The sequence below is a fragment of the Colletotrichum navitas genome (genome assembly GCF_030913465.1).
Source record: "Colletotrichum navitas strain CBS 125086 chromosome Unknown LY79scaffold_44, whole genome shotgun sequence".
Lineage (NCBI taxonomy): Eukaryota > Fungi > Ascomycota > Sordariomycetes > Glomerellales > Glomerellaceae > Colletotrichum > Colletotrichum navitas.
In genome coordinates this window covers 200,270-226,226 of record NW_026850590.1, presented here as the reverse complement: position 1 = coordinate 226,226, position 25,957 = coordinate 200,270, and the positions used below count along the sequence as shown (strand labels likewise).

The window sequence follows — 25,957 nt, the reverse complement described above, 5'->3', positions numbered from 1 at the left end:
TTGACCTTGACGATAGAAATGAGAATGTACCAATTTAATACAAGACACAGAAGGAAATGAAAATGGCCAACCAAATCCAAATTGGAAAAAGACGCTGCCGTCGTCCGAACCGTGTCCCACGCCTTGCTGAAGGTCTTCCCTGTCTTTGCTCAGTCCTTGAACTCCAATAGATGAATCCCCCAAAAACAAAATCAACAAACCCCTAGCTTTCTGATCGTAATGACCGAGCTACAAAGCATAACCAGGTATAACGCCGCTACGGCTGCTGGCTCCGGTCCAATCTATCCCTGGCAGCGTCCACAACGCTCCTGTCGAGAGCCGGTGTGCTTCTCTGGCCGCCGCTCGCATCGTCTTCGGCGGCGCCGTCATCGACTGAGACAAGCTCCCACCGCTTCATTCCGCCATCCATGCCGGGCCACAGGTCTGTCGGAATGTATTCGCCAATGTCTTGGCGGAAGCCCTCACGCTCCCGCCGGTCGTTCTCTATCAATTTGTCGACGCTGTCCTTGGCCTTCTTCCAAATGGTGGAGATTTTATCCTCCACCATGCGGCGCCGCTCGACCTCGAGGATCAGGTTGTCGTAGGCGTTTGAGTACTTTTCGTAAAAGTCTCGGAGGTCGTCCATCTCCCCGAGCTTGTTGTAGATGGTGTAGCGCTCGTCCTCCCACCGCTGCAGGAATTCCGCCTCGCTAGCGATGTAGCTGGCCATGCGACTGCCCATATCTTCCAGGGCAGTAAATGAGTCTAGCGTCCCGAGGAATGCCGCCTTGACCTGTTCCGTCTGCTGCGTCATGGCGGCAAACTCTTCCTCCATGGCCTGCAGTCGCTCATTGAGTTCCTGCATAACGCTGTCAACCTCGGAGGCATCGCTGACGACAATCTCCAGCATGTCTGCGCGGTCCTGTGAAGTTATTGGATCAAGATCAGGCATGTGTGACTCTTGGTCTGCAATCACACCGGATATTGACACACTATCGCCGCCTTGCGATTGCGTTGCCTCGGCGGCTCTTCGACGGGCGAGGGCGGCGCCACCTTCCGTCGTGCGTACGGCCGTGACGCAAAGGTCAAAGTGCTTCGTCAAGGACGTCAAGAGTTGTGCCATACTGTGTGAGTGATCAACAAGGGAGGCGAGGTACTCGGGGATGGGGTCGTAGGCAGAAGGGTCGGAAGGTGCGCGAGGCAGTGGTGACACTGCGATGGTCTTTTTGAGAAGCCGAAGGTCGTCGTCAAATCGCAGAAGATCGCCGTCGAAGGATGTCTGGATGGACTTTGGAGTTGCGGTGTCAGCTGGATTGCGAGCACGGATAGGGGTAGTAACAACACGAGGAATGCATACCTGCAGCTCGCCAAGGCTCTGCTTCAGAGCCTCGACCATGACGTGAACGCTCTTCTCGTCCACAAAGTCCATCAGGTTGCGTCGACCCTCGCCAGGTGGGCGGAAGACGGGCTCAACCGTGGTGTTCTTGAGCATGGCCATGGTGTCCTGGAGCTTCTCGTTGGTGGCATCCATGGTCTTGACCAAGTTTTTGAAGTCGCGCTTGCCGGCATCGTAGGTCCTCTTAAGGCCACGACGGACTTTGATCAGCAGGGCCAGCTGATCCGATATGGCGCGCTGCAGGAACCGAGTCTCGGCGTAGAGGACGACAGCCTCCTCATGGGCTTGGCGGGCATCGGTGGCTATCTCGTTGGCGCGAAGGACGGCGGTTATGGACGATAAGGAGCGTTTGGCGGCGAGCAGGTGTTCCACCAATGTCTCAACCGGCACAGGGTCGACGAGGGCGTCGGCGGATGTGGCGGATGGGACATCACGGCGGTCTCTGGAATGTGAAAGGGAGCCGGAGTCTCGGCCGGCCGAGGTGGACGAGGCTGGGCTCCGGTGCGATGGGGAATTAGCCATGCTGAAAGTGGTTCACGACAGGCAAAGGTCAAGAATTGAAGCGATGCATATTTGAAAGGGAAGGGGAAACAGACTAGGTGCGATACTAGGAACAGACGAAATGGAATGGAGGTGTTGGATGAGAAGAGAAGATGAAGCGATAGTTGCAGTTGAGGAAGAAGGAAGAGACGAGGTGGTGAGTAATGGGATGGACGGGGTGATGGTGTAGGTAAGGTACCTGGATAGTGTGGCGTAGTGTAGGTAGGTAGATGATGTCGCGATAAGGTTGGAGCTCATTTGCTTGCTCACTCGGTCAGATGTGTTATCCTTATCGGCTCAGGGCGATAGCAGCCTGCCCAGTGAGTGAATCTCTGCTCTGCCCTGCTCTGGCCGTTCGCAGCAGTGCAACCTTATGTCACGCAGGGCCAGGTGGAGACCTTCCCCTGGACAAGCGAGGTTTTGTGATGTTTGATTGGATGACGCGACATGGGTGGGTCCACAGCCCTGGGAGCTCCCCCGTAGCTTGTGTCATTTCTCTAGTAGCAGTACGGATATGTATGCACTGTACATGGTTGATGGTTGTGTACCTGTGCGGTCAAGAGGGATCGCCTTGTAACGTACAGAGTAATTACCTAATCGTACCTCATCGACCAGAAGCTCTCCTTCCCGATGGCATCATCACCTTACATACACACACCTATCTTACAACTTTTCTCTCTCTGCCTTTCCCCCCTCCATCACGCATACATCGCACACCTAGACAACTGACGTCGCTGTCTCAAACAGTTCTGGATCAGTTTAGGATAAGTTCATCCCCACCATCAACATGTTCTGCACTGGAACCGCCAGAGAATGGGGCTGGACCCGCCGGGGCGATCAATCAACTGAAACATTCCTTTATTCAACATGCGATGAAACCAGACACCGTCTGACATGCACTACGCGCCGACTCCGGTTCCGTGAACCGACGAAGCCTAGCCTTACGTCGTCAGCAGCCAGGAGCTTCGAGCTTCGTAATACCCTACAATCCCTGGCACATGGAGTCACGAATGATGGATCTAGCCGATGCATGATAACCTCTGGCAGCCACCAAACATGCCTTGTCTGACCAGCCACAAACAAGGTTCCACCCATTGTTATCTCCATATCCGGCTGCTCCTTAGCCTCCCTGACTGGGACGCTTTTGACCCGAGGCAGGAGGCAGCTCGAAGTCCGCGGATCTTGTCGTCAGGGATATTGCCTCGCTGAGCTGCTACATAGGCCGAGAGTGTGGTCGGGAAAGCATTGCAAGTAGTGTTGATGCTGCACGTCAACCATAGTCGGATTGCTACCTGTGGCTTCTCCATGTGACAAACCAGTAATTTTACTACGATGATTCGACATTGCGAACGCCTTTACTGGGCCACATATGCTTGACCTTCAGGCTAGAACAAGCTTCCGGCATTTGCCATAAGACAGCCCGGTGACCACCAATGCTGTCTTGCAAGGGATCCTCTTGCTCTGATAGACTGCCAATTAGCCTACAGCAAACAAGGAGCTTGATTCTTGAACATGTCTCTATAGGTCGTCAGACGTTCGCCTGCTCCCAGCAACAGAGCCTCCGCAGGGGCACGTGATGGTTGGCTACCCAATAGAAGGGCGTTGTCGAAATAAGCACACACTACTCCGGACCTGCCGATTCCAACTCCACAAGTGGCTCTGGGCGACATCGACAGAACCGCAAAGTAGACGACGACCACCTAGAATGCCATTTCCTCTTTCGATGCGACGCCAAGACGATGAAGCATGTCAGAAGGCATGTTCAATGTTCGCAGCATCTCCGGACTCGACAGAAAACGGTACCTTTCCACTATGATTCTGCCTGGGAAAGAGTCGCTCAAACGATACGGCGCAATGATGACAAGCTGTAGCTCGAGATGAAAGCCTTCAGTGGCGTAACATGAGTCTTGTTGCGTATCAACCAAAGGACGCTGTTCCTGATATAGTACCCGTCATGGCTAATACGACCAAGATCTGATGAAACTGTTGCTGAGTCGTCGGCTATCGATCACCTCAACTTCCGTCCAAAACAATCGACTCGTATGACCTAGACCGTCTATGGCAAGGAACCGGTGAGCCACCCCGAATGTCACCCTGATTCTTGCCAATGATGGCGAGCAAACAAAACAACGAATCATAACTGACAAACCAACCTCGGCCAAGAACCATCAACCTTATTGCCGAACACTTCTCCCGTCTTCGGGCATGACAACCCAACGCAGGACTCTATCCCGGCCCAATATTGCAAATTTCCCCGCACCCTCCCACATACCGGACCACATCCACGTCGTTTCTGCTAGTCGACGTGCGATCAATTCCCGACCAAACACTCAACCATCCCTGTTCGACTTTGTTTCCCCACGATTTCCCCGCGATAGTACCGCCGAAAAACCGCCAGCATGGTCCCCCGCACCGTTGGGATGCGACGTACTGCATGGGTTCCCCGTAGCCTACAACTGACTAGCTTTACCCAAGTGGCCGGCGTTGCGCCCTCAATGATCTCATTTTATTGCCCTTTCGCAGTGGATGACGGGTTCCGGCGGTGGGCCGCTGTCGTGTTCGTGGTCATGGGAACACCAAAACAGAGAATGGCGTGAATTGGGTGCGCCGTTATGCGGCTGTGTTCGAGATGGTCCCTCGGCTGTCGAAGTATCTGTTTCCGAGGTATCTGAGGGGTCAAGGGTGGCAAAATGTTTAAATGGCCGTTTCCTGGCCCTCTACTGAGGAGGGAAAGTACGCATGCTCATTCTCTTCTTCGAGCCCGGAAAAGATGGTCAAGACGTTGATCTCCACGCTGGCTGCGGCCCTTGCGGGTCTCACGCTTTGCGCCGCTCAGGCCAAAGAGGCCGACCCCTATTATGGACAGAGCCCTCCGGTGTATCCGTCACGTCAGTTTCTCTCTCCGTATTTCGCTCCCTTTTGGCCTCTGTCAGTCATAATACTCATGGACGTAGACTAACACGCCTGCAGCTGTCGGCAATGGAACCTCCAACGACGCGTGGGCCTCGGCCTATCAACGCGCAAAATCACTCGCCGCCCAGATGACAGTTGAGGAGCTGGCCAACTTCACCCACGGCTGGCCAGGTCTCTGCACAGGCAACACCGGTTCCGTGCCCCGCCTCGGCGTCAAGCCTATGTGCCTCCAAGATGGGCCTGACGGCGTCCGCGCCCAGGAGTTCGTCTCCGCCTTCCCCTCGGGCATACACCTCGGCGCCACGTGGGATCGCAACCTCTCTCATGCCTACGGGTTGGCTCTCGGCGCCGAGTTCCGCGGCAAGGGCATCAACGTCGGCCTCGGCCCCGTCGGCGGTCCCCTGGGACGCATCGCCCGTGGCGGGCGCAATTGGGAAGGGCTCTCCAACGACCCCTACCTTGCATCTGTTGGCGTTGGCGGCATCACCAAGGGTATGCAGGATGCTGGCACCATCGCCTGTGCAAAACATTGGCTGCTCAACGAGCAGGAATACCGCCGCAACCCCGACGCGGCGGGCGAGGCCGTCTCTTCCAATGTTGATGATAGGTCTCTTCATGAGCTATATGTCTTCCCCTTCATGGACGCTATCCACAATGGTGCTTCCGCGATCATGTGCAGTTATAACAGAGCGAACAACTCGTATGGTTGTCAGAACTCGAAGCTGCTCAACGGAGTCCTAAAGACAGAGCTTGGCTTCGAAGGTTTCGTGGTTAGTGACTGTAAGTTATTGCTCTACCTTCCACGCTCTTAATGCCCAAGGTATTAATCACGACACAGGGTACGCTCAACATTCCGGCGTTGCGTCTGCAAACGCCGGCCTCGACCTCGTCATGCCCAACACGGCCTCTTGGGGTTCCTCTCTTGTCGAGGCCGTCAACAACGGCAGCGTCACCCGCGAGCGGATCGAGGACATGACCACCCGCATCCTGGCCGCGTGGTACTACGTCGGCCAGGATGGCGAAGATTATCCCGCCGTGGGCGCCTACTCCAACCTCCAGAAGCACGCACCCGTCGACGTGCAGAACGGGCACAAGGCTATCATTCGCGAGATCGGGGCTGCTGGAACCGTGCTTGTCAAGAACGTTAACGGCACACTGCCGCTCAAGAGCCCCAAGTTCCTCAGCGTTTTCGGGTACGACGCCACAGTTCCCGGTACGCCGTGGGCCGATCCCAGCTACGGCCCTAGCTTTGGAACCGTGCTAGGGAACGTGCTCAACGGTACGCTCATTTCTGGAGGTGGTTCTGGGACCACGACCCCGCCGTACGTGATCAGCCCCTTCCAGGCCATCCAAGAGCGTGTTATCGCAGACGGCGGCGTGGTCAAATGGGATTTCTACTCGGAGAATCCGCAGCCCGTCTACGTCAACTCCGAGGCTTGCCTGGTGTTCATCAACGCATGGTCTGCGGAGGGGTACGACCGCAGCAGTCTCTCGGACCAATTCAGTGACAACTTGGTCAACAATGTCGCCGCTAGCTGCCCCAACACCATCGTTGTGCTGCACTCTGCTGGTATTTACCCCCCAGCCCGTGACCATTGCGAAGAGTCAACTAACATCATCCAGGGACGCGAGTAGTCGACGCCTGGGCCGACCACCCCAACGTGACTGCGATCCTCTTTGCCGGGCTTCCCGGACAGGAGTCTGGCCACTCTCTCACCGACATCCTCTACGGCGACGTCAACCCCAGCGGTAGACTCCCCTACACCGTCGCGCACGCTGAGTCCGACTTTGGCGCCCTCGGCAACTCAAGCGTCGACCCGAGCCCGTTCCCACAGGATGACTTCTCTGAGGGCCTATTCGTCGACTACCGCGCCTTCGACCGCGACGGCATTGCGCCGCGGTACGAGTTTGGCTTCGGTCTGTCCTACACGACGTTCGAGTACGCTTCGCTCTCGGCGTCGCCCGTGGGCAAGCCAGTGGCTGGGGTCCCCGACCCCTCCGTGGCGATCGTGCAGGGCGGGCACCCGGCGCTGTGGGAGGATGTCTACGTCGTCTCAGCGCAGGTGAAGAACACGGGTGGCCTGGCGGGCCACGAGGTCGCGCAGCTGTACGTCGGCATCCCCGTCGAGGGGACCCCGGCGAGACAGCTGAGAGGCTTCGAGAGGGTGTACATCGAGGCGGGCGGGAGCGCGACAGTTGAGTTCCGGCTGACAAGGCGGGACCTGAGTGTGTGGGACGTCGTCGCGCAGCAGTGGCGCCTGGCGGAGGGGGAGTACGACGTCTTTGTGGGGGCGAGCAGTCGGGACTTGAGACTTAATGGCACGTTTACGATTTAAGTCAAAGCACCCACATATAAAACACCCCTACATCTGGAACACTTTTCCCACCAAAAACAGCCAAAACTAGCTATTAAGATCTACACTAATAATAGTTAAAAAAGTCTATAACTTTACTATAAGGTATATAATATAGATAAAAAACTATAAAAAAAGTTTTAAGTATATTTAATTAGTAGATTCTTAGTAATAAGGCTAAGTACTTAACTGTTAAGGTTTACTAGTATTTTACTTATAAATCTTAACTTTTTAAGAATCTAGATAACTTTATTCTTTATAAACTAAACTTAGTATACTAAAAGCTTATATAGTATTTAGGCTTTTTATATTCTCTTATTTTAGCCTTCTTAAATAGTTAATAGTTTATTACTAATATACTAGTAATATTAAGTTTTAGTACTAAAAACTATTATAGGCTAAAGCTATAGTAAGTGTAGTAAGGCTTTGCCTACTATAATATATAAGCTAGCAAGGCAGACGCACTTGGTTAGCGCTTAGTTAGTACCCCTATTTAACCTTATATATATAATATGCACACTACTATAAATAACCTTTTCTCCTTAGTCTAGATTAATTATATTAAGTTACTATATACTTATTAAAAGGTAGTACTAACCCCTTATATATCTAGACTTACTAACTAACTAAATAAGTAAGCTAAGTAATATGCCTATACTAGCATAAAAGGAGGTAGCTTTTATATACAAGGCCTTACTTAAAATATATAACATTATCTTAAGCCTTTAAGCTAATATAATAGCTATTAAATAAAGTACTATAACGCTAGCAGAGAAAAGTGTAGTAACTACACAAGAGTACACTAAACCTATACCTATAGGCGCTAGGCCTATGTAAACACCTACTAAATTTACGTAGGCACTTGCTGTACCTACGTAGGAGGCTAGCTCCTAAGCATAGACCTAGAAGCTACTACCTTTGCCTAAGAAGTTCTTAGGCCTATACTATAACTTTCCCTATAGTTACACTAGATATATAATAAAATAAAGCTTAATTATACCTTCTTTATAAATAATTATAAAGTATAGTACTTTATTAATATATACCTAGAGATTAGGCTATAATATACTATCTTTATATTCTACTAGTAAAGTAGTAAATAATATAACTATAACCTTAAATAATTCTTATAGTACCTAGAGTATACTATAGTAACCTTAATAAAGTAGTATATAGCTAGTACACTAGTCTTTATCTATATAAGGATAATAAAACCTTTTTATTTTTTATCTAAGTTTAAAAGGACACTAGTAAAGGCTAGTAGGTAGTCTTAGGACTATAATATATATATTATACTCCTTATAAATATACTTTTACTATATTTATACTATATTAGTAAGTGTTTTCTCTTAGATAACTATAATAAGTAAGTTAAGTAGATTACTAAAGTATCCTAGAAGGTTAAAGACCTTTATACCTTTTTAAAAGTAGTGCTTACCTTTATATAAGGATACTAATAGTAACACTATAATAGTAAAGGCTATTTATAAATAAAGTAATAAAAGTTACTTTATAAAAATAATAGTAAAACTAATAAGGTATAGTAATATATATAAAGACACCTAGGTATACTTTACTACTAAAAGAAAAGATATATTACTAAGTAATATACTACTATATAACTAGTAGTATATATAGCTAAAGTAGTAGCCCTTATATATATTAAAAGCTTTTATTAATAATAATAAAAGAAGGATATTAATAGTAAAGACTTAGAAAAAAGTAACTTAAGATAAAATTAGGCCCTAGAGCTAATAAGTAAAGAATATAAAGGTTAAAAGAAGTTTTTATATAGTAAAAAATAATTAGACTATTAGTACTACTAGATACCTATATTAATAAAGGTTCTTATGTTTAAGCCTTTACTAATACTAGCTATAATACTTATATAATAGTAAGTAGCTACTTTATATACTAAAGTACTTACTATATATCTTATAATATAAGACTTCTTAAAGGGATTTATAGATAACACTTAGCCTATAATAACTAAAGGATAGTAGTATTTAAATTAAAGCTAAGTAGGTATTACTAGTATATTATATATATATTATACTTAACCTAGGCTAAGATATCTTCTTAGGAAGCCCTAGATAAAGATAATAAAGTTATATTTAATATAGCTAAATATACTATCTACTATAGCTACACTAACCTTATATTATAACTAGTAGGCTAAAAAGAGTTAGCTAAGGTTTAAGAAATTAAGTAGTATATATAGTAAGTATACTCCTCTTTACTATACTTTATTAATAAGCTGCCTATAAGAGTATATATAATAAAAGTACTACTCTCCTCTTAATAAGATAACTAGGCCTTTCTATAAGTAATAGCTATTAGCCTAGCTAATATATAAAAGGCACTAATACTAAAGGTAGACAAGGTAGCCTAATAGGCTATAGTAATTATAGCCTTACTATAATAGGTTTATAATAAATATAGTAACCTATTTAACCTAAGCACCTTAATAATAGTTCCTAGTACTAACTAGGCTAAGACTATTATATTAACCTTAAACCTAATACTATATTACCTTAGGGACTACTTTATAGTATATTATATAAGAAGCTACTTATACTTAAGAGAACACTAGAAGACCTCCTTAATAAAGATTTATATACGCTAGTAGCTTAGCTATAGGTGTACTAGTACTATTTATATATAAACCTAGTAGTAGCCTATGCTTTTACTATAACTACTATACACTAAATACTATTATAAAGAAAACTACTACTTACTCCTTAATTACTAAGACCTCTAATAAGTAAAGAGTAAAGTAGTATACTAAGGTAAATATTATAGTAGTATTCTATAAGATAAAATAGTAAAAGAAGAAAGTATAAGACTATATTCTATATATATTATAGGCTTTTAAATAGCTTATTTACCTCTTTAGGTTAACTAATATACCTATAAGCTAGTAGTACTTTATTAATAACACTTTATATAAATTCTTTAATAACTATATTACTATATACCTTAATAATATCCTTATTTACTTAAGTAGTACTAAGAGGACTATAAGAAGAAGGTGTATAATATTTTACTAAGTTATATATATAAAGGCTTAGCCTAGATATAGCTAAGAGTAAATTTAGTGTTAAAAAGGTTAAGTATATTAGGTTTATACTTAAAGTAGGCTAAGGTATATCTATAGACAAGGATAAAGTATATACTATAAGTAAATAGTTAGCGCCTAAATTAGTTAAAGGAGTCTAAAGTTTCCTAAGGTTTACTAACTATTACTAGATATTTATTAATAATTACTCTATAATAGTAGCCTCCTTATAAAGCTAACTAAGAAAATATAACCTTTTACTAAAACAAAGATTATAAAAGGTGTTCTATAATATTAAGAAGTACTTCTAATATACCCTACTACTATATAACTTTAATTTATAAGCACTAACGTTTATAAAGACTAACTACTTTAGTTATACTACTAGTAGTATACTAATATAGAAAGACAGCACTAGTTAGTACTAACCTATTACCTTTTACTTATATAAGCTTACTTTTACTAAGTATAACTACTTAATCTATAATAAAGAGATACTTACTATTATTAACTACTTATATATATAAGAGTAAAGCTTAAGAGTACTAAAAGTATATTTATAGTAGTTATAGACTATAAGTCCCTAGAATACTTTATAAAGAAGTAAAAACTAATAGAATATTAAAGCTAGTAGGTAAAAGTCCTATTAAAGTATAACTTTAAAATAATATACTAACTAGGGAAAAAAGCAGTAGTCTTAGATATACTCTTGTAGTATAAACAAGACACCTTAAGGGTTAAGACAACAAATAGAAGTAAAGTAAATTATTTAAATAATCCTTAATACTATAATACCTATAGTATATAGTATAAGTATACTACTTATACTATATATAACTATATTTAATAATAATAACCTATAGTAACTATAGGACTCTATATAGGACAGTAATACCCTATTTTAAGGGGTTTACTAAGCTATCTCTAGTAGCACCTATAAGCTTCCTTTTACCCTATAGCTATATGTTTAGGTTATAGACTACACACTTAATAATAAGTCCTAATTACCTAGAGAAGGAGGCTATAAGTGCTAAGTAGCTAAGACCCTAAATCCCTAATAATAGCCTATATACCTAGTTAATCTAATAAAGCTATAACTTAACTATAACTAGCTACCCTAGGCGTAATAGTATACTAAAGATACTATTGTATTAGTTTTATTAGCTAAAGTAAGTATAAGTAGTGTACTACTTTATTTATAACTATAATATATATAGTAGTAGTAAAGTATAGTAAAAAGTAAAAAAGGCCTTTTATAACTACTTAGTGTACTAAAGTGCCTCTAAAGTAACCTATTAATAGACTTTATTACTAACCTCTTAATATTAAGACTAGACTAGGCTAAATATATATAGGTTATTATTAACTAACTAAGTAAATTAGTAACCCTTAAGGCTATAGTAACTATAGAGGCAGAAAGTTATATAAAGTGCTTCTTAAATTACTACTTTTATTTTTATAGTATACCTAAGAGTATAGTAAGCAACTAGGAAAGTAACTAAATAAGCTACTTTTAGTGCTACTTTTATATACTTACTAAGATAATATAATAACTTAGTACCTTCTACTACCCCTAGAGTAATAGCGCTACTAAGAGGTTTAACTAGGAAGTCTAAGTAATACTCTACGCCTACATAAGCTACCTCTAGAAAGATTAGGTATAGTAGCTACTAGTAATATAACTATTAATTAATAATTATACTACTATAGCTACTAATATAAGCCTTTTCTTCTTAGAGTATAGGTATTATATTAACCTTATTATAATTAAAGAAGATATACCTAAGGTAATAGATTTATATAAAGAAGCTATATAATAATTAGTATAGTAAATAGTTAATATAACTACTATAGCCTAGGCTACTACTATAGTAGCTTAAGAAGTTATATAAGAATTAGTAAATAAACAGAGGGGTATAGTAAGGCGCTTTTACGTTAGTAATAAGGTATAGTTATCTATATAAAACTATTACTCTTCTTAGCTAAATTAGAAACTTAACTAGCTATACTATAAGTATTAAGTTACTAAGGTTATTACCTCCTTAGTAGTAAAGTTAAATATACTAAGTAATATCTATAACTACTTCTATATTAACTTACTATACTATATAGTAGATAACCTTTTACTAAGGTAGTATATTACTAATATATAACCTTACTAATTATTAAGGATAAAAAAAAGAATAGTAAGTAGCTAAAATCCTAGGCACTAAGTAGTATAAGAAATATAAAATAAAAAGTAATAGGCGTTAGTACACTAAAAGGGCTATATAAAGCCTACTTAGGAGCCTATTAAGTTAATAAAAGACACTATAGCCTAGATAACTATAAGAATAAATATAGGCTAATTAATAAATATAATAAAAGTATAACTATATATAAAAAAGACAAAGAAAATATAAGATAAATAATTCTTTATTTAGCTATAGCTAATAAGTAAAATTAGACCCCTAGAGAGGCTATAATAGTAGTAAAGTAGAATAATACTAAGGCGCTTTAAGGGCATAAAGAAGACTACTTTACTAGTAGTCTCCTAGATTAGAGAACATAGGATAAGTGCCTTAGGTATAAATAAAGTTAATAAACTATATAAGTAAGTAACTAATTAGTGTTATATTTATAAAATAATAAAATAATAGTACTTATAGTAGCTAAAAGCTAGTAATACTCTCTTAGGCTATAATAAGCTACTTAGCCTAGGTAGTTATAAAACTACCTAGGCTAGGCCTACTAGACAAGAAGATAGCTATATTAGTAGTAGTAGTAGTAGTAGTAGTAGCAGTAGCTAGTGTAAAGAAAAAAAAGTAACTATAGGCTATACTATAGGCGCATTAGGCTATACCTTAGATTTAGCTTACTTATGCAAGTGTATACTCTTAGTACTTTTTAAGCTATATAGGTAGCCTACTACTTAGTGTACACTAAGACTAACTAGGCCTTAGTAGTAGTAGTATAGATACCCTAAAGGGCAAAGTCCTTTATAAGGCTATTAGTAATAGTAGTAGTAGTAGTGTCTATAGCCTTATAAAGGCCTATAAAGGTAATAGGTATCTAAAGGGATTAGTATATAAAAGGAGCTATAAATATAAGAAATAGAGGACTTATACCCTTTAGGTAAAGTTAGTTACCTAATATATAAAGAGTATAGTAGGTACTACTAGACACTATATTCTTAGTATAGTAAAATACTATAGGGTCTTTTACTAAGTAGTTAGTATATAACTAGTAAAAAGGACACTAGATAGCGCCTACTAAGAGGTAGACCTTTTTTACTATAAGTAGTATAAGAGAAGAGAACTATTTTTAATATTAGCTATATATCTACTATAATATAAGTATAAGTTAACTTATAGAATAGTACAACAGGGGTATACTTAGGGTTAATAGTAGTAATAAGGTCTTAGGCATAAGCTACTTTTTGCCTTTAGGTAAAAGGCTTTAGCTAAGAGTAAAAGGCTATAATATAATAAGTTAGTAATAGATTAATAGTAGGTCTATATATATATATATATATACACTTATAAAGGTAACTTACTAGTATCTTCTAATTTTAATTATCTTTAATTAATAAAGACTATATTAATAAAATAATTACTTTATAATAGTAATATATAATAGTAAAAAAGGATACTTATAATACTAAAGAAGAGGCCTAAAGAAAAAAAAAAAAGAGAAAAAACATTAGGTAGTCTACGCTAGGTAATAACTAGGGCTAAGTTTCTATAGTTATATATAACAGAGGGCTAGTAGGGCCTAGGTACCTTATTTTTCTAACTACTAGTAGAGAGAGGGCATATATTATAGGCTAAAGCTATAGTAAGTGTAGTAAGGCTTTACCTACTACAACGTATAAGCTAGCAAGGCAGACGCACTTAGTTAGCGCTTAGTTAGTACCCCTATTTAACCTTATGTATATAATATATACACTACTGTAAATAACCTTCCCTCCTTAGTCTAGATTAATTATATTAAGTTGCTATACACCTGTTAGAAGGTAGTACTAACCCCTTATAAAAACTTCTTAGTAAAAAGTTTTTATATAGTATATTTAAGTAAATAAAATATTTAAAAAATAAAGCTTTTTTTATTTTTAAATAATAATTTATTTTATAATTTTATACTACTTTTACTTACTTATACTTTCTTTTTATTAGCTATATTTTTAACTATAATATTTATATTATAAGACTTTATACTAATATTTTAAAGCTTTTAATTAAAAAGTTTAAATAGCTTTAATATTTCCTAAGTAAGTAATTTTTAATAGATTTAATAGAGAAATAAGTAAAGTAATAAGTCTTGTAGTTATTTAGATATAGATAGCTAGTTTTAGCTGTTTTTAGTAGGAAAAGGTGTTCCATATGTGGGGGTGTTTTATATGTGGGTGCTTTGACTTAATGAAATTTAATGGTAATGCCCGGTTGGAATGTATGTCTCTGACAAATACGAATCGATTTAATACCAACTGGAGACAGGTCACAAAAGCGTAGTGGCAGGGCTCGGCTTGGAACAAGGACTATTGTCAGTTTCAATAAAGCAGACCATTACATGACAAAGGCAAGGAAACAACCGATGATAAGGGAGTGCACGTAACAAGCGGCGGCTACTCTCGAGAAGGAGTAAACACCTTGCATTTAGTAAAAGAGATTCGCGCTATGGCTCCCCCCCAAAAATAGCAAAAATATGTGTGCAAGTATGCATCTGTCGAGACTCGAACTCGAGTCCCCAGCTATCGTTCACTGAGGAATGGAAGGCTGGGATGATAACCCCTACACTACAGATGCAGGTGGATGACGATGTGAACCGCCAGATCGTTATTGCAGAATAGGTCTGGGGATGATTATGTTGGTGGGTTTAGGGCTGACGCCGTCCTCGCTTCCGTCGCTGGGGCGAGTGGAGTTGTTCAGACTGGAGTTTCCGCTTCACGATGGGGCAGAATGGAATTGAGCAGGGGTTTTCGAAGTGGGACAACAGACAGCACCTCGTTTTCGGACGGGCTCAACGAGCCATCAAACTTGTCGCGGTCCATTTATGAATCCAAGGTGCTGATGGTTGTTGCTACAGACTGCCAACCCAAGTGCGGACCATAACGGCCTCAAGCCAAAGCCGAGAAAGACGCTGACCGACAATGTTCTGGTGCATAAGCGTCGAAATCACTTCTCTGAGCTTTTTCCTCTGATCCGGTCAGCCATCTTTCGGCAACCACATCCCTCGCCGGTCTTTTCTTCCGCCAGGCGAAGTATGAAATGAACGGAGGCAGGCGGTCCTTGATATACTTGCCGACGCTCCAGGCTGGGCTGTTTAGTTCGACTGGCAACGCCGGTAATCCGGAAGCCGAAAGGCGGGTGCGAATCCCAAGCTGGCCTGGAGCGGCAACGTTGGCGGATGCGCGAATTTGTAGATGGATACGAGGGGACGTTTATGGTACGAGAACTGCTTGCAGGTGACTTCCGGTGGTTATTCCTGGAACTCTTGTTGATTATCTTAGCATAGTCAGCTCGGACGTTAACCGTAAGACGTGTATTAAAGCATCTTGGTTATCGTGACTGCAGGGTTTAGTGCGGTCAATAGTTGCATCGTGACCGTTGACTTTTCGGTGCTACCCAGCATCGAATGCCAGAGGACGGCTGCAAAACCTTTTTTTGTCTTTCTCGGCAGATTGGGAATCTGAATAGCCTTCTCACTCTGATGTTGCTATGCCAATGAGTGACAAGAACTAGCCCAATCGACCATTTACTTTCGAACGACACGCTCCCATGTTTCATTAACGTCATGTTATTTGCCGGACTCTTGTCATGAGAGCCTGGCCTCCCGACTACTATGTGAAATGCTTCAGTAACGAGCTCCGACTCCCGTTGGAGCCCTCCAAGTTCCGTGCCTTGAGAGAAAAACAACGCCTGCCGCTAACGCCTAGCCTTGCGTCGTCTAAGACGGGCACTAAGGCGAAGCTAGTCTGGACGTATTGCTGAGCACAGCTCTTCTGCGTCGATCGTTATTGCAACTGCACAAGCCTGAGGCTCGTATAGGCCTACCCACGGCTCTACAGTTGGATTGTTGACAAGGAATGATACGATAAGCTCTGTACGGCTAGGAACTGTTCCATCCAGTCTAGTGAACTACAAACGCCGATGAACTTCAGGTATGTAAGCATGGAGCGCTTGGGCGACAAGGATGTGCTCGATAATCTATGCTTCTCAATATTCGTACAGATCGGAAGTCACGAACTTTCTCTCAATTCAATGCCTTGTAAACCACGAGGAATGGTGCTTTTATATCAGCAGTACGGTCAGACCCATAAGATCAAGGGGATACTGCAAATGCCCTTTGCCCTTGACAGTGAAAGTGGAAGCTCTTGAATTGATAGCTCAGTGCTATGCTGGGTTGCTCTATAGTAAACTCCGGAACTGTTGAATCTTACAAACACTAGAACTAGCTATGGCGGTGCTATGGAGCCATTTGTTAGGAACTAACGGATCTCCAAAAACTTGATCAGACTCAGGAAGTGTCAGTAAGTGTCTTGGCGGGCCGAGCCAGCAAGCCCGTGACCCAGAAGCCACCGAAATTGAGCCGGGGCTACATCAGGAGATACGCTCGGCGTATGCCGATCATGAGTAAAGAAACAATGCCACATAGTGTACGTCAGTGAAAGAGAAACCTAGAGTCATGCCGAGTTGCTGAAGATTACCTGAGACCGTCACTACTTACACCTGTATCGTCAATCGTTGCTTATAAGATCTGGGGCTTTGTTCCTCCTCCATGAGCATAACAAGTCGATACCCGCTTCCTAGGTCTACTAGACTTAACAACTACTTGTGACTTTTGGTAAGATTGAATTAGAGAATTTTATTTATGACTAGACACTCGCTGGGTCGAACAACAAGAAAGCATCAGCCAATGCCATGAGATCCACACGAGTGCTGGGCCTATTGGCCACATCGGTGTCACTCGTTGCAGCCGTCGACCTCACCGGGTACGAGTTTGTAGTCGTCGGCTCCGGCGCCGGAGGCGGCGTTTTAGCCGCCCGCCTCGCCCTTGCCGGCCGCAAAACCCTCCTCATCGAAGCCGGCGATGACCAGGGCGCCAACGATAACTACACCGTTCCTGCCTACCAGGCAAAGTCGACCGAAGATGACGCAATGGCCTGGGACTTTTTCGTTCGGCACTACGCCGACGAAGCGAGGCAAGCCCGAGACTACAAGACTACTTACGAGACTCCGGGCGGCGGCGAGTACACCGGCCTCCAGCCGCCCCCGGGCTCCAAGATGAAGGGTACGCTGTATCCGCGTGCCGCGACTCTCGGAGGGTGTACTGCCCACAACGCGCTGGTCGCGGTGTACCCCCATCGTTCCGACTTTGATTACATCGCCCGCCTCACAGGAGACAAGTCGTGGTCGGCTGACAATATGCGCAACTACTTTATTCGCATGGAGAACAACCGATATTTGTTGCTGCCCCTAGCCGGAGGTCACGGCTACAACGGCTGGCTGAGCACCGAGACGGCACCGCTGAACATCGCCCTCCTAGACCCTCAGCTCTTCAGCTTGGTGACCGGGGGCGCCTTCGCTCTCGGGAACCAGACAAACCTGGTCTTCAACGTAGCCAACCTCCTCGCCGGCGACGTCAACAGCCCGACCGCAGACCGCGACACGCAGCCGTCATACCACCAGTTACCCATCGCGACCAATGACGCCCACCGCGTCGGCTCGCGGGAGTTCATCGTCGCCGTCCGCAACGCCAAGAACCCCAACGGCAGCAAGCGGTATCCCCTCGACGTCCGCATGAACTGCCACGTCACCAAAGTTCTCTTTGACAAGTCGTCCCCGCCCAAGGCCACGGGCGTCGAGTTCCTCGACGGCAGGTACCTCTACCGCGCGAGCCCCCGCTCGCGCAACGCTGGCTCCGGCATCCGCGGCACCGCCACCGCATCCCGCGAGGTCATCGTCGCCGGTGGCGCGTACAACTCCCCCCAGCTGCTGAAGCTGAGCGGCATCGGCCCGGCCGCCGAGCTGCGCCGCTTCGGCATCCCCGTCGTCAAGGACCTGCCGGGCGTGGGCGCGAATCTGCAGGATCACTACGAGATCACTGTCCAAGGCCGCACGCCGGCCAATTTCAGCGCTCTCGACGGGTGCACGTTTGGGTTTTACGGCCAGCGCGACCCTTGCCTGGAGCGATGGCGAAACCCCCCCCTCCTCGGCGACCGGGGGACCTACGAGTCGTCGGGCTTTGCGTCGGCCATGTTGTACAAGAGCACCGTCACCGAGAGGAACGAGTGGGACGTATTCGCTTTCGGGGGCCCGGTCAACTTCCGAGGATACTGGCCCAACTACAGCGTCAACGCGACCATCGACCACGACTGGTTCAGCTGGGCGATTCTGAAGTCGCACCCCCGCAACACGGCGGGCTCCGTGACGCTCCGCTCGTCTGACCCCTTGGACGTCCCCGACATCGTCTACAACTACTTCGACGCAGGCACTGGCGACTACAACGCCGACCTGCAAGCCATGGCCGAGGCCGTCGAGCTCACCCGTGATGCCTTCGCCCGTCAGCCGGTGCCCATCAGGGAGGTGTTGCCCGGTGCCGGCGTCAGGGGCGACGCCGCCGTGAAGCAGTACATCAAGGACACTGCCTGGGGCCACCACGCGTCGTCTACCTGTCCCATTGGCGCCGACAACGACCAGATGGCGGTGTTGGATTCGAGTTTTAGGGTGCGTGGCGTGTCAGGGCTGAGAGTCGTCGATGCTTCCGTCTATCCCCGGATTCCTGGTACCTTCACTGCCGTGTCGACATATATCGTGGGTGAAAAGGCTGCAGATGTGATATTAAGCCAGATTGTCAATAGCCCCGGAGAAAAGGATGGTTGTGATGCCTAAGCGTGTAGATTTACGAATAAAAAATTATAATTAATATGTTGGAACGGTGGCTGGCAGCTGTCCGTAATACATTGAGACCGAAATCGAGTTCTAGCCCAAGATTAAACCCATTATGGTCCCTCCCCATCCATCACTTGTTGTGTTCATCGGGAGTTACAAAGCTTTTCGGTACCACTTGCTCGTTGTCATTCCAGCCATCCCGTGTCGATCTTCTCGTGTTGAGATCCTCCTCGCTGCTATTGCTGATCTTTTTGGTCTTGTTCGTTGTTTTCATTGAAAAAGCCATGCTCTTCCTCCTTCTACGAGAACTTTGGCTTTGTTGTTTCTTTTGGCAGGCGGGAGTCCCACAACATGTGCAAGGAAAGTAGGACATGTCGTAGACGTCTTTGTGGGTCGCAGTAGGGGATCTAATGTCGTCGTCGTTCATGGCGGCAAAAGCGGAGGGTCGTCTGGGAATATCTTCGGTGACACGGATCGGGTACGACTTCGTAGACCAGCCCAGCTTATACCCGATGACCTTTAACAGGGGCCGCAGGGTTGCCAAACTTCCAGCAGTGATCGCGAGCCCTTGTTCAATGGAAGACCAAATGGCGACATCGAGGGTGGCCCCTGTAAAACAGTAAGAACTCGACTTGAATCATGTGCCTGATGGTTTGAGGTGTGGCTTACAGAGAAAGTCGGGATCTTTGATGCGCATCAAGTATCCAAACCGGACAACGACAGCTGAGCTTGCACTGATGACGATTAGCACCGTTGGGGTAAGTCATCGAGCATACGAAAACTTACACGCAACCCATCATCAGCAGGGGGATCAGGGCAAACTTTGTCCGCGTCGGCACTTGCAAGTTCCAGACGATAAAGGCCGGTAGGATGGCGAAAGTAAAGTCGGATAGGACGCTGGACGCACTGTACGCGTACGCCAGGCCAATGACGATATCGACGTTGATACAGCTGCCGGCCTGGTCCTTGTTCCAGAAGAAAGACACTGGCTGGCACTGGAAGAGGGTCACGAAGAAAAAGATGATGCCAGAAATGACGGTGAGGAGCATGGCGACGTAGACTATCCATTTGTGGACTTTTTGCGTCGTGATTCTCATCAGGAAATATGCAATAGACATTTTCGAGATGACCATGCTCATACAGTAGAAGAGATAACACCACCACCAACGCTACGGAGTCCCAAATCAGTGAAAGCTCAAGTGTATGTCTGAATTTTATGTCTCGTTACTTACTTCGAGTGCTTTGGGGATGTCCTCCTTGTTGATGTCCTTGTGGTGTCTCCCAGTGCCATAGGTAACCCCGGATATAGAGAATGCGGAATAACAAGCAAAGAAAGCCTTGTCAGAGTCAGATCAAGCTTGTCCTTCAATATGGGCCGTTCAGTTGCTTACCATAGCCAGTACCATGAGCCAGTCGTCAACTCCAAAAGCCCTAACCAGGCCAGCTCGGACAAAACATCGAAGCGCTGTGGCCAAGATGGCCGCTGAAACGAAGACGACATTAACCGCCAGTAGCTCGGGCCCGCGATTCTCGGTCATGGCGACGATGGTTGTGTATCCGGAGACGGGTGTTCTTGAGACGCAGAAACCCTCCCATCCCACTCGAAAGAAACGCAGGGCTATGAAGGCCTAAAGAAGGCTAGATCCAGGTCCAGTGATTCTTTATATCCGTCAATCGGTAGACGCAGTAGAACAGCAAGAACTTTACCTATAGGGCACCGGGCACTTGGGACAGGGGAAGATAAATCTGCTTTGCCTCATTTTTCGTCTTCAGACCCTGGCCCGAAGCCCCAGCCCGATTGATAGTGCGTAACCATGCATTTGGAAAGCCGTCTTAAATTACCATGACGAGAAAAAAAATGGGTTCTTCAATCGACGTTTTTCTTCTTGGAATCGCCGGAGCCATTTGCCGAAACGGGATTGGTTGCTGCGTCTTGTGGTATATCCGGACATAGCCCGCAGGCACCATGTTTTTTTTTTCCCGCGGGGTTTTTGACACGTCAGGGAAGATCCTTAAGTCGGGACCAATCCTCTTTCGGAGATCAACTCCGGTGAAGATTCTATCACTGGCCACGGGGGCTCGTCCGGAAGTTAAGGGGCTATAGCAACCTTGCTGCGCATCCGCGGTGGCCGTGCGGGGCGGGTAGCATTCCGTCTGAGACATGGAAATGATCAGCAAAGCTCAGAAAGGAACTTGCGGGTTCGGCATCTACAACCCTGGGTCTTTATCATTACAAAAGACAATTGCCGTGTCTTCCAAGACCGTCAAGGTTTCAGTCCATTTCCACTGACGAGGGGTGCATCCCGTAAGTGCGGAATCTTCTCATGTTGGCCGCAAGGCAGTGGCTTCATACGGGTGGCCCCAACATTGGTTGCTAAGGTCCTGGTAGGTGATCCTACAAGGGTCGAACTGTGTTGCCATACGAAATGCTGAAAGCCATCGTACAATGTTAGTCTAGTTTTCGCACCTAATGTACTATGGTATCTGGCCAAAGTAAAATGCCCCTTAAAATGCCCCTGTCAGGTATGTAATGCACAGCTGTCAGTGACTTTTCCCTCTATCACTTATCACTATCACCATTACCATCACTATTACTATGGCTATTAATCTCCCTGCTACCTCTATTACTCTTATTACTCTTACTATTTGATAACAGTATTTACAGGCCCTAAATATTACATAGTTTAAGGAAGTGACTGGCAGACCTTCTGTGCCGAGGTAAAAGGCATCGAATTAGACGTGGAAATAGAAAGGGATAGAAGATGTACTGCTATCCTGATTATGTTAGCTTTGGGGCGCAACATCATAGGGGTATTTTATATTCCCTTGCCACCTTGCATGTCCTGAAGCATAAACTAGGCGTGCCAGGGGCTATTCCATCCCCAGAAGCCACATTACCTTTCTAATACCTCTAGCACGTCAAATGGCCAACCTACTAACTATACGTGGAATTTAACGAAGCAACTCCTTTCAAGCCGCCTGAATCCATTATAGAGTGGCCTTACCTGCGAGAACCTTAGCTAAGCTGTCGTTCACAATGAATAAGCAATGGCCCATTCGCTTGCTAGACCGTCATGGGTATTAAGTGTGGACTCGTCTATCCACTTCGGCGTCTTTTCGGTGTCAGTGCACCGGCGCGGCTTGCTCGGTCTGAGTACACTGTGATAGCCCTTGAGACCTCGTGAATAAGTAAACAGAATTTGATAAAAACGCAGTCTTGAATACGAACAGTGGGTTCGGTGATGGTTATGTGCTTGGCAGGAGGCGCCAAGGAATGGGCTCATCAAAATGGGCGCCCTTTTTCCCTCGGTAGCTGTCATTAGACGTGATCATATACTTATGCAACTTGAACCTGACTACCGTATGCTGTCACGAAGTGATATATGATAGGACAGCATCCTTGATCCGCGGAACCTTCCCGGAGTGGGGCTCCCTAACCACTCCTACTACGTAGCACATCAATCTTTTCTGGAGGAGCGTTCTTTGTCTCAGATATGAAAGAGACCATACGTGTGCTACCAGCAGGAAGTCAACATTCAAGTATGCAGAAGGGACCCTTTGCTTGTGTTTCCCTACCCGCTGGTGCTGTGAGTAAATTGATGCGTTGCTTGGTATATGATTCATTTCTGACTGTTTTGTGCATTTACAGTGGGGTGACAAAAGTCTAGCCGAATCCCCAACCAACGTCGCAAGTTATCAAACTCAGTAACACTTGCCCCTCGATTATATCCCTCGCCAACATAAAGGAGATAGCAGACGAGAGTATAGATTAATAGAGCTGCCTTTTCTCTATGTGTAAATCTACATGATCTTACTTTTCTATGTAAATCACTATTGTTTTTGCCACGATGCACTTTTTCGGGTGGGAAAAGTCATAGGAAAACGGCTTGAATTTCTATGTGTGAGACTGCCTGGACCCGTACATATACATATACGTATCTTCGTGGTGGACCAGGTAGGTGAGGTGAGACCGGTGGTACCGGACTATCTAATAATCCGGTCCCGATGAAATCCTGCATGGCTGCGCGGTGCCGTGAGGGCATCGCGAAAGTTTTAAAAAGTCGAACAGGCTGACTTCGGATAGCGAGATTGGGTGATTCCGATATTCGGCGGAGATTTTGCTTACCCACTGGAGTCTGGTATGAAGATATAAAAGTATAGTTTCAAGTGGTACTCGAGCTATGAGGATGCGGACTGCGTTTAGGAATGTGGTTTTTTTTTTCCCGCAGAAAGAAATGAAAAACCGTCAATGACTGGGACATGCGTTTTTTTTTAAGAAAAGTAGGGAAGGATTGCCGAAAAATCACATTGGCGATGTTGTGCGACTGAAAGCACATCATGACGGCCTGCACAGTGCACTCTGATACTCATAGTCAAAGCTTTGGCAGTGGAGATCCAAAATGGTCGTTCTCCCATTTTGACTAACCAGGCTTTCACATCCAGATCAAGAGCCCATCGGGCACATACCAGCACTGCTTGTGGAAAGAAGCAAACACGAAGAGTAGAAATACGATCGAGATGACGACAGTTTGCGACTCCGTGCTTCCAGTCAGATCCGGAGTGGCCATTCCAACGATCAAAGCAATCATCATACAGAGACGTATACCCGTAGAGACATGCTGCTCATCAAATGACGGGAAGGGTAGCAATTCGAAGAACAGAGTCCTGTACTCCGTAGTGGCCAGAAAGAAAATCCGTATTCGGTGATAATTGAGGAAAGCTGTTTCAGACTCGGTTCGAGAAAGAGAGTCTATTGGACGTTGGGCCCCCAAAGAGCCCAATCGGTATGTTTCTGTTATGTAAGCTGCAATTAACGAACAACCCTTGCAGATAGCGATAAGATCCTCAACCAAATCTTCATTCATAACTCAAGTCACATGTCGCCTTTGGATAATTATTCAATATTACGCAACCAGGCGCTTTGGTATGGATCCCTCTCACCTCCCATTAGACGAGCAACTCATCCACCTCCGGAAAACCCTCTCCACAAATGAAACGCTTGTCAAAGTCCTCTCCCTCGCGCGGACCCTCAAGCTCCCCAACTGGTACCTAGCTGGTGGCGCCGTCTCCCAAACGATCTGGAACTCCGTCGCCGGCCTGGCCCCCGACACCGGCATCTCCGACTACGACCTCGTCTACTTCGACGACTCGGATGTCTCCTACGAGGCCGAGGACGCCGTGATCCGCCGCGGCCGCGAGGTCTTTGCGGGGATCCCCGTCGAGGTGGAGATCCGGAACCAGGCGCGGGTGCACCTGTGGTACCCTGCCAAGTTCGGCGTGCCGTGCCCCCAGCACAGGTCTGTCGAGGCAGGCATCGACACGTGGATCTCGACGAGCGCGATGATCGGGGTGAGGCTCGAAGAGGATGGCCGGTGGAAGGTGTATGCGCCGATTGGGCTCTCGGAGTATTACAGGATGGTGGTAAGACCAAACACAACGGTCGGAGTGAAAGAAGCGTATGAGGAAAAAGCGAGACGGTGGTTAGGGATCTGGGAGGGGTTGACTGTTATGCCCTGGCCTGAAAACCAGACGCCTTTGAGGTTTAGGGAAAAAACGGAGAGTGAGCCAGTGTTTGATCATCAAAGCCGTACTTGACGAGTGTGACCCGAACGTACTCGTATATGTAAATTATCACGTGGGATAGAACGCATTGATCGCTACCGGTAATTGATGAACTAGAACCCGCTTCTATCAACAATCATCTCGCCCAACATCTTCACGACTCCCTCCTTTCCCTTCTTCGCATACGCCTCCAGATCGTCGCCGTACTTCTCCTCGAACTTGCCGTCAAACACCTCGACCGACAACCAACCCCGGAACCCGGTACTCATGACCGCCTCCAAGAACTGCAAGATGGGCAGATACCCGCCGTCATATGGCAGCGGCCTGTAATCGTGGCTCCAACGCCCCCTCGGCCGCAGTCCGCTCTCATCGGGCTTGTTCCCCAACGGCGGCTCGACCTTGTACGCGTCGCTGATTTGCAAGAAGTACACCTTCTCCGGCGGCACCGCCTTCGTCAGCTCCTGCAGCGATATCTCGTAGCCCATCTTCAGCTCCCTCTCCCCGAGCCCGCCCGTCTCGATCCGCCCCGACGCAGTCGTCGGGTCCCCCCACTCACCGCCCGCGGTCTGGAAGGTGTCCAGGCACAGTCCCAGGTTCGGGCGGTTCGCGAGCTGGACGATCTTCCACACGTCCTTCCACGTGGGCGCGTGCGTGGCCCAGCACCAGTTCTCGTAGGCGACGCGGAAGCCCCGGGTGGCGAGGAGGTCCGCCAGCTCGGCGAGGTCTGCGACGCGCTCTCCGACGGACGACGTAATGCCGGGCGCGTCCGAGGACCCGACCTGCAGCATGTCCGTCCCGACGGCGCTCATGATCTCCATCCACCCCCTGGCGCGCTCGGAAGCGTCCTCGCGCTCCCTGCTGCCCTTCGGCCACCCTTCGAAGTTGGCAAACGGCTGCAGGACCATGATCTGCAGCTTCTTCCGTTCACACAGCTCGCGGACGAGTTTTCCGGCCTCGCAGAGGGAGGCATAGTCGTCATCGGCGATTTCCCCCCTGTTGAGGTGCCGGCTGGCAAATGACAGAAGGTCCGGGAAGGAGAGCTCTATGCCGTTGAAGCCGGCCGCAGAGATGGCGTCGAGCTTCTGCTCAAGGGTGTGGCGGGGGAGGCCGATGGAGCAGGAAGCAAAGGAGATTGGGTTGTTGAATGGGGAGGTGGATAGAGTTGACATTTTGACGAACTCAGTGTTTTCTTTCGAATTGATCTGAGTTCAATTTCAATTTCTGTAATTCTCTTGTGAAAAAGTCGAGTTTTTGGCATTAATATATAAAATCTCATCATATGGAT

The 25,957-nt window shown here is 45.9% G+C and overlaps 8 protein-coding genes and 1 non-coding gene across 9 annotated transcripts; 4 read left to right on the top strand and 5 right to left on the bottom strand.

The window, feature by feature from the left end:
* Window positions 1-256: 256 nt before the first annotated feature.
* Window positions 257-1,897, bottom strand: LY79DRAFT_518844 (kinase activator; the record flags this gene model as incomplete). The annotated part of the gene is made up of 2 exons (XM_060555073.1): window positions 257-1,267; window positions 1,337-1,897. The coding sequence occupies 2 exons, from the start codon at window positions 1,895-1,897 to the stop codon at window positions 257-259; spliced, it is 1,572 nt and encodes a 523-aa protein (XP_060412494.1).
* Window positions 1,898-4,074: 2,177 nt separating this feature from the next.
* LY79DRAFT_268835 (uncharacterized protein) lies at window positions 4,075-4,490 on the top strand. Its single transcript, XM_060551999.1, has one exon. The coding sequence runs from the start codon at window positions 4,121-4,123 to the stop codon at window positions 4,373-4,375; it is 255 nt and encodes an 84-aa protein (XP_060412493.1). The 5' UTR covers window positions 4,075-4,120; the 3' UTR covers window positions 4,376-4,490.
* Window positions 4,491-4,685: 195 nt separating this feature from the next.
* Window positions 4,686-7,164, top strand: LY79DRAFT_581079 (glycosyl hydrolase family 3 N terminal domain-containing protein; the record flags this gene model as incomplete). Its single annotated transcript, XM_060560170.1, has 4 exons — window positions 4,686-4,803; window positions 4,886-5,608; window positions 5,667-6,398; window positions 6,452-7,164. 4 exons carry the CDS (start codon window positions 4,686-4,688, stop codon window positions 7,162-7,164), a joined length of 2,286 nt encoding a protein of 761 aa, XP_060412492.1.
* A 7,772-nt stretch (window positions 7,165-14,936) lies between these two features.
* On the bottom strand, window positions 14,937-15,024 carry LY79DRAFT_t175. Its single transcript has one exon. It is a non-coding gene; the product is annotated as a tRNA-Gly (tRNA).
* A 1,854-nt stretch (window positions 15,025-16,878) lies between these two features.
* LY79DRAFT_558650 (GMC oxidoreductase) lies at window positions 16,879-19,143 on the top strand. The gene has a single exon (XM_060558200.1). The coding sequence runs from the start codon at window positions 17,140-17,142 to the stop codon at window positions 19,108-19,110; it is 1,971 nt and encodes a 656-aa protein (XP_060412491.1). The 5' UTR covers window positions 16,879-17,139; the 3' UTR covers window positions 19,111-19,143.
* Window positions 19,144-19,240: 97 nt separating this feature from the next.
* Window positions 19,241-20,648, bottom strand: LY79DRAFT_518906 (uncharacterized protein; the record flags this gene model as incomplete). Its single annotated transcript, XM_060555077.1, has 5 exons — window positions 19,241-19,719; window positions 19,780-19,844; window positions 19,897-20,279; window positions 20,343-20,447; window positions 20,502-20,648. The coding sequence occupies 5 exons, from the start codon at window positions 20,646-20,648 to the stop codon at window positions 19,241-19,243; spliced, it is 1,179 nt and encodes a 392-aa protein (XP_060412490.1).
* A 2,331-nt stretch (window positions 20,649-22,979) lies between these two features.
* Window positions 22,980-23,451, bottom strand: LY79DRAFT_558639 (uncharacterized protein; the record flags this gene model as incomplete). Its single annotated transcript, XM_060558199.1, has 2 exons — window positions 22,980-23,065; window positions 23,195-23,451. A coding segment is annotated over one exon (178 nt), but the record flags the coding sequence as incomplete, so codon positions are not given.
* A 514-nt stretch (window positions 23,452-23,965) lies between these two features.
* Window positions 23,966-24,810, top strand: LY79DRAFT_558637 (uncharacterized protein). The gene has a single exon (XM_060558198.1). The coding sequence runs from the start codon at window positions 24,037-24,039 to the stop codon at window positions 24,703-24,705; it is 669 nt and encodes a 222-aa protein (XP_060412488.1). The 5' UTR covers window positions 23,966-24,036; the 3' UTR covers window positions 24,706-24,810.
* LY79DRAFT_635187 (xylose isomerase-like TIM barrel) lies at window positions 24,786-25,920 on the bottom strand (the record flags this gene model as incomplete). The annotated part of the gene is made up of 1 exon (XM_060562254.1): window positions 24,786-25,920. The coding sequence occupies exon 1, from the start codon at window positions 25,839-25,841 to the stop codon at window positions 24,786-24,788; it is 1,056 nt and encodes a 351-aa protein (XP_060412487.1). The 5' UTR covers window positions 25,842-25,920.
* Between the last annotated feature and the right edge of the window lie 37 nt (window positions 25,921-25,957).

What these genes read in the sequence shown, in the direction of transcription:
- LY79DRAFT_558650 (XM_060558200.1), top strand. Translation starts at nt 17,140, where the DNA reads ATGAGATCCACACGAGTGCTGGGCCTATTGGCCACATCGGTGTCACTC.
- LY79DRAFT_268835 (XM_060551999.1), top strand. Translation starts at nt 4,121, where the DNA reads ATGACAACCCAACGCAGGACTCTATCCCGGCCCAATATTGCAAATTTC.
- LY79DRAFT_558637 (XM_060558198.1), top strand. Translation starts at nt 24,037, where the DNA reads ATGGATCCCTCTCACCTCCCATTAGACGAGCAACTCATCCACCTCCGG.